Consider the following 7,753-nt stretch of genomic DNA (forward strand, 5'->3'; position numbering starts at 1 on the left):
ATATACACACACAACCTCTCCAACTATCAAAATCCCCCACCAGAGAAGTACATTTGTTATAATTGCTGGACCTACATTGACACATCTTTATCACTCAAAACACATAGTTTACATTAGGGTTCATTCTTGGTGTTGTAAATTCTGTGGATTTGGGCAAACGTATAGTAACATGTATCCACCATCACTATCACAGCCCTAAAAATCTTCCGTGCTCTGCCAGTTCGTCCCTCCCTCCTTCCCCTCTAAGCCGTAGCAGCCACTGATCCTTTTACTGTCCCCATGGTTGTGCCTTTTCCAGAATGTCATATAATTGGAATCATACGGTATGTAGCCTTTTCAAACTGCTTTTTTCACTTAGTAATATACATTTAAGTTTGCTTCGTGTCTGTACATGGCTTGATAGCTCATTTCTTTTTAGTGCTGAATAATATTACATTGTCTGGATGTACCACAGTTTATTTAGAGAGGATGACTTTACAAACTAGGATCGTATCCCAGTGCTGTGATGCATTGCAGGGGTTGGGGGTGTGTGTGATAGTGTCTGAGAGTTGTGGGAATGGGGGGGTTGGAATAGCTGTGATTTTCTTTTTTGCCGTGTGCTTAAAAAGCTTCTGTAAGCATCTGGGCTTCCCTGGTGGCGCAGAGGTTAAGAGTCCGCCTGCCGATGCAGGGGGCACGGGTTCGTGCCCCGGTCCAGGAAGATCCCACGTGCCGCGGAGCGGCTGGGCCCGTGAGCCATGGCCGCTGAGCCTGCGCGTCCGGAGCCTGTGCTCCGCAACGGGAGAGGCCACAACAGTGAGAGGCCCGCGTACCGCCAAAAAAAAAAAAAAAAAAAAAAAAAAAGCTTCTGTAAGCATCAAGGAGAGAGAGGACCTCGTGTAGGAGAGAGCTCATGGTGAAAATCTTCTAGAAATACTTCCATAACCACAAATAAAGGCAAATCTTTTTCTCTTAATTCCTCTAACTCACCCCACACAGAGCCTGGAATCTGCCTAGTCCAAAGCCTTCTGATAAATTAACAAATGTCTATGTCCAAATATTCCTTCAAAGCCAGCTGTCTGAAAACACGTAGACTAAGCAAACTGTTGGAAGAGAAAAGAAAGCTGAATTGCATGGGCACTGTTTCCTTGGTCAAAGAATATTAAGCAAAAAGAGACCAAAACAGGAGTTGCTGCAATTCAGACGTCGTTCCCACTGTTTGAGGATGCAGCTCTGCTCTATTTTCTTTATTTTCGGGAGGCTATTGGCTGAATGACCTGTCTTGTCTCAGTTGAGGTAAATTTCCTGCCAGTTGAGGATTTTTTATTGGCAGGGGTTGGTATATCAATTCCGAGAACTGTGTGATTGCAAAGCTGGAAAGCCAGTTCATTACGTTTTCGTATCACTGTCCAATTAAGTGTATTTACTGAAAGATGACTTCACTTCAGCCATTTTGAATCTTAAATACAACGATCAGTCTTTTATGGGATGAGTTAATGTCAAAATCTGTCCATTGTGTTTCTCATCAACAGTTTAATATCTTTTTTTTTTAACGCCTTTATTGGGGTATAATTGCTTTACAATGGTGTGCTAGTTTCCACTTTATAACAAAGTGAATTAGTCATACAGATACATATGTTCCCATATCTCTTCCCTCTTGCGTCTCCCTCCCACCCTCCCTATCCCACCCCTCCAGGCGGTCACAAAGCACCGAGCTGATCTCCCTGTGCTATGCGGCTGCTTCCCACTAGCTATCTATCTACCTTACATTTGGTAGTGTATATATGTCCATGCAGTTTAATATCTTCTAAGCATTGGTGAGCTAAGAGAATAATTATGGATAGTAATAAAGGCCTCCATTTAGGAATCAGCCAGCATGAAAATGCTACTGATTTCAGTTCATATCCATAGTTTTCAGACTATGGATATATACTATATATGATATATTAAATTATTGGTGAAAAATACCGCCGTAATGGCTGGTTTGACAAGATTATCACTTTTTAGGAGAACCGGAAGATTCAGTCTTATCCTGTTTGGACAAGTTGCACTGGTCTTGGGAAGAAACGTTTTGGTTTTGTATTTACAAGTCAGTCTCCCCAGGTTCTTTTTAAACTGGGCAAGAACAAGACTAGCTAGTTCTGTTGTCCATCCCAAACCCAAGGCAAACCATCTCTCAGCTTTAATTTTCCCAGTCACAAGATAGGAATTGCATATATTTGCAAAAATTACTCTAATATCGTCAGATGAAATGGTCCAAGAAGTAGAGATGAGTATAATGAATCACTGCGCTTCGGGGAAAAGGAAAGCCTCTTCATAATAAAGACTTGTACTTTTTTTTTTTTTCCAGCTTCTTTCAAAATGTCTACCGTTCATGAAATTCTCTGCAAGCTCAGCTTGGAAGGTGATGTAAGTATATCATTTTCACTTTGTGTAATTTTTGCAAATTGGTCATCTCTCTGGGTAACTGTGCCTCTTCCTTTCCTTGTACATCTAAGGAAAATGAGGACAAAATTCAGACAGTCATTCCTGGGATCCCCTTGCTTCCCTGTCTTCCCCAGTACTTTAGCTGTTCCTAGTAGTTCAATTTGAAAGAAATGGTATGGCTCCAGAAACTGTTTTGGCATCACATTAAAATTGGACAGACACTAGTGACACTGAGATGCTTGGAATTTTATCCTGCTATATACTTAACATGCCAGTGGTAGTAATTATTGTGATGATATAGGACTTTTTTTTTTTAATTGGAGTATAGTTGCTTTACACTGCTGTGTCACTCAGTTTCTGATGTACAGCAAAGTGAATCAGCCATACGGATACATATATCCCCTCTTTTTTGGATTTCCTTTCCATTTAGGTCACAACAGAGCACTGAGTAGAGTTCCCTGTGCTCTACAGTAGGTACTCATTGATACAGGATTTTTAATGTCATGCCCTCAGATTTTATTAATGGTTGGCATAAGCTACAGCCATATTGAAAATGATCCTGCATGTTTTGGACTTCTTACAGTGTCCAGAGAGTTATTCCAGACAAGGACTTTTTAAAATTTAGTATCTGGGAAAGCTTTTCTCCAAAACAACTATAAGTAATAGAAGTATTATAATTCATCTTGTTGCCTTTTTTGCTTTGGCTATCAGGTAGCTCAGACTTATACTTAATTGTCTTTCACAGGAACTTGGAAATTCTGATACATTTGCTTTTTAGTTTTACAGTCAAAAATTTTAAAAGCTATATGCAAAATTATAAGTCATTACAAATGCTTTTAGAATAGAGTATAACTTATGAATATGTAAACTATCTAATAATACCATACATCTTTCAGGTTATCTTGGCAGAACTGGCTTTTACAGAAACTCAGCAGTGACACTGGTTTGTAGGCATATCTTACAGATATTTCAAAATACACTCTCACTGAAATTAAAACACAGAGAAGCACTCAAGTGGGTTGACAGCAGCTTGGGTCATGTGGTACAGAACCGTCTGTCTCTGATGCTTGCCAATAGAACATTCAGATGGATGTTGTTGGTGCGAGCACAGGTTGTATGGAGTGTAAAGCCTACCTCGTTTTCATCTTCCTCGTTTTCATCTTTCTTCTTGGACCTTGTGCACACTGTTGTTGGCAACCATACAAGCAGCACATTGAGGTCCAGACAAGTCCAAGAGCTAAATAAATTTTTTCTTAATGGATCAGATCATTAGATCATTTTTAGTATCGGGTTTCATCAGAGGGCTTTTCATGTGGCCTTTGAAGTTACTCAAGTATGATGTGCTTCTCTGTGGAGAGATGGGACTGCAATAGAAAATGTCATGTATTCCCCAGAACTTTGAGGGAAGAGAAACATCACTTTGGCCTCCATAACTTGATTTTCAGATAAATGAATTTCACAGGTAATAAGTTCAATTATCCATTTAATTTTATTTCCAGAGATACTATAAAATTATGTAAAACTTTTCCCTACTCACTGTTGTTTTGGGGATGAGATGACATAGCACCTGATTTGTGAAGCTATATTTGATATGGCTCGTTGGCCAGACTGCCTGCCTTTGCAAATAACTGATGGCATTGTTAATAAATAGGAAAATGTGTTCCCTTAGATTTCTGTCCTCATTTTGTAGCCACCATAGCATATATAGTAAGTATTTCAGAATAACACTTTGTCATTACCTTTTCCTGAATGTGTGCTCTATTCCCATTGAGTTAATCTTACTGGAAAGTTTAAGTAGTGAAATTATACGGAAAACACCTTGATAATCCACTGTGTTTCAGTTATATGTATTAACTAGATTTACTATTTGGCCAAAATGGTCACAAGTACATTTTGAAACATTTTGTCCAGCCCTGAACTTAGATTTGTGGCTTGTGCTAGGAGACATTTGGGAGGATGGCATCTTAGTTGTTTACCTGCACAGCCTCACTGCTAATAAATGCTGGGGTGCCTTGTAACGTGATGCGTGTGGCCGGAAAGGTAAGTCAAGGCAACTCAGTCTCTGACTGTTCTCAGAAACTGAGCCTAGACGGAGTCACGATGTGATGGGAGGTGTGCAGTGTGGGGAGGCGGGGATGGGGAGCCTTGACGTTGAAGGCGGTTCAGTGGTTGGTGGGTCCGCTGGCCATCAGCCATCCTGAAGAACATTGTCAGTCCTGTTTTGTCGTTCCTTTGCTTTGGGACTGGGTAGCAGAGAGGAGGAGGGCTGTAAGTGCATTTCAAAGGAGAGGAGTTAACACTCTGGAGAGAACTGATGTAGAATCATGCTGTTGTCCTTACCTCAGTCTGGGGTGGGGAGAGCTGGGGAGGGTCCATCAGATCTGGAAGGGTGATGGGCTTCGAAAAGCACCAGAAAGGAAGAACCCGTGGTTCAAAGGGCAGTGAGGAAAAAAAAAAAAAAACTAGGAAGAGTAGTAGGCAGAGGGGATCGTGTTAAAGACAGCAGAGTGGAGGGTGGAGAGAGTAGAGAAAGCAGGCGGAACCTGGCCGATATGAAGAGGATGTGGGCCGTGTGGCCTGACCACCTTGGTTCCACGGCGGTGGCTGGAGGTGGGGGATGCAGGAAGAAGATGCTCCCTCACTTATCTCATAGTCCGAGACAGGCAGGCAGGCATTCTACATTTGCTTTTTAAAGAATTGTGAAATAAATAAATAAACAAACAAACAAACAAACAAACAAAGGGGCTTCCCTGGTGGCGCAGTGGTTGAGAGTCCGCCTGCCGATGCAGGGGACACGGGTTCGTGCCCCGGTCCGGGAGGATCCCACATGCCGCGGAGCACCTGGGCCCGTCAGCCGTGGCCACGGAGCCTGTGCTCCACAACAGGAGAGGCCACAACAGTCAGAGGCCTGCGTATCGCAAAAAAAGAAAGAAAGAAAGAAAGAAAGAAAAAGAATTGTGAGCTCAACGATACAGGCTCAGTGGAAATTCATGTGCCTGGAGCAAAAACTTGGCTAAACACACTTGTCATTCAGGCATTTCCACATTTCCAGCTTGTTTCAAATTTTGGCCAGCCCAGTTTCATGCTCTTCAAAGCCTTCCGCAAAGAAACGGGTGGTTTCAAGTGCCCAGCTTTGCGTTTTCCACCTTAGAGCTTGCATGAAAAGTAAGATGAAATGTAGAAATAGATTTATCATATTCTAAACTAGTTGAGCCTTTGAAGAATTCTCATTAGAAATAAGGAAGTTTCGTATCCTATGTGTGATGGCATGTTAATATACTTACTGAGTTACCTAGCCTAAAAATGATGCGAATTATTAAAAGAAACAATAGGAAAAAAATATTTTAGGAATTGACATTTCAACAAGAGGATTTTAAATATGTGTGATTGAAGTGTGTTTGTCTTTTAACCTCAGCACTCCACACCTCCAAGTGCGTATGGGTCAGTCAAAGCGTACACCAACTTTGATGCTGAACGGGATGCTCTGAACATTGAAACAGCCATCAAGACTAAAGGTAGGCCATACATTTGTCCTCCTTGTCAAACACTGACCAAAGCGTTTTTCGTCTCTTTCTTGAATCTTCATATATTGGTCATTTGAAATCGTCATCAAGCTTTAATGGAGCCATCGAAACCTACCCCACCCCATCCTTCTCTCCTTCGTTCCCCCTCTTTCTCCCTCCCTCCGTCCTCTCTTTGGAGAACATGAGAAACTAAATAACCGAATAGCATAGTGACATGGAAATAGGCTTTAGCTGAGGGCCAGGAGGTCTGATCCCCTGGGTGTGTGCTTTGGGCTGAGCTCTTCACTTTGAGGCCTCACTGCCCCTTCTACAAGGAAGAATTGGGTCATGGTGATCCCTAAGGGTCTCTTTTTGGTCCTAAATCCCCTTGAATTTTATTACATTTCTTGGAAAAATGCTGGGAACATTTTACTGCTTTGATCTCAGATTGATCTAATGAGCGAAAAATTCAGACTTCTTTTTTTTTTTTTATTAGCTCCACAAGTTATTACACCCCTCCTTAGGCCTGGAGCTTGGGTTTGAAGAGCTGTCGGGATGATTGTATTTCCTAGAGTTCCAGGATGAGTGAGAGAGGACAAGGAGGCATAAAAGCCTCTGTTCTGAAATAAAGCAGATAAAGCATTTAATTGGGTAAGAGTTGAGCAAGGGCCTGTTGAGCAAGGGGCTGTTCAGGTCATCGTGCTGTTTTCTGTATCCGCAAAAGCCAGTGTTCAGACTTCTTTGGCTTACGTTAACGAAGCATGTACCTTTGGGGTTGCCCCATCCCCGGATCCTTGGAAACACTGTGATTATTGTGGTGATGCTTGCGATTCACCACCCTCTTTTCCCCTTCTGGACAAAGTGCTTCTTTTCATATGAGGCTAGATTGAGACACATATGTGATCAGCAGCCAGAGTGGCTGCTGATTCATCCCCTGCTGACGAGTTATGGGACATTAGGACGATGGAGTGTTTTTACTTGTTGACAGATGCATACAATTCACATACGGGTCACTGACAGACTGGGGACCTCAGTCAGGGTGACCTGGGGCCCTAAAATTGGCGTGACCATGTGTCCCCGTTATGCCGGCATATTTACTGACTGTGCCCCCTTTTGCCCTCCGAATTGTCTTATTTTGCAAGATAGATTGCGTAGTCACTTTTCCTGGAACCCTTGGAGAAACTGGTGACTGTGTTTCCAGGGATAGGAAGGACTGTAGTAAGATCCTTTACGTCCTGTGGTTCTAATAGGACATAGTTTTGCATCACTGGCCTCAAAGCAGCCTTAGTTTCCATGAGGACATTGTGGGCACCTCCCACTACGGGCGGCCTGGACAACTAACTGCCTTCAAAAAGCCATCTTTTTTTGGTGCTTTTAAATGACCATACTTGTCAAAGCCAGGCTGGGAAGTCAGGAAGTCACTAATCAGAAAATGAAACTAAAATCTTCAGGGCTTACCTCCCTGCAGTCAGTTCTACTTGGTGGAGCCTAGTGGATGAGAGCATATGTGTTCGTGGGTTCAAATCTTAGCTCTACCACTAATTTGCTAGCTGTCTGACTCTGGGAAAACATTTAACTTTCTTAAGCCTCAGCTTCCTTACTATAGAAGGAGGGCTAATGGAAAGTTCCCACCTCACAGGGTTGTTGTGAAGTAGGAAGCTCTTAGCATGGTGCCTGGCATATAGATAATACTCAAAATATGTCACCTTAATACACACACACACACACACACACACACACACACACACACACACAAAATCCGCCTGGCATATAGATAATACTCAAAATATGTCACCTTAATACACACACACACACACACACACACACACACACACACACACACA

At 42.4% G+C, this 7,753-nt stretch overlaps 1 protein-coding gene across 1 annotated transcript in view; it reads left to right on the plus strand.

Annotated features, from left to right (window-relative positions):
* Positions 1 to 7,753, plus strand: part of ANXA2 (annexin A2) — a 46,284-nt gene that overhangs the window by 9,620 nt on the left and 28,911 nt on the right. The window contains exons 2-3 of the mRNA XM_007458883.1: positions 2,330 to 2,388; positions 5,822 to 5,921. Of these exons, the coding sequence (XP_007458945.1) occupies positions 2,341 to 2,388; positions 5,822 to 5,921 (148 nt within the window). The 5' untranslated portion in view covers positions 2,330 to 2,340. The remainder of the gene's footprint in view (positions 1 to 2,329; positions 2,389 to 5,821; positions 5,922 to 7,753) is intronic.

The sequence above is a fragment of the Lipotes vexillifer genome, unplaced genomic scaffold (assembly GCF_000442215.2).
Source record: "Lipotes vexillifer unplaced genomic scaffold, Lipotes_vexillifer_v1.1 scaffold102, whole genome shotgun sequence".
NCBI lineage: Eukaryota > Metazoa > Chordata > Mammalia > Artiodactyla > Lipotidae > Lipotes > Lipotes vexillifer.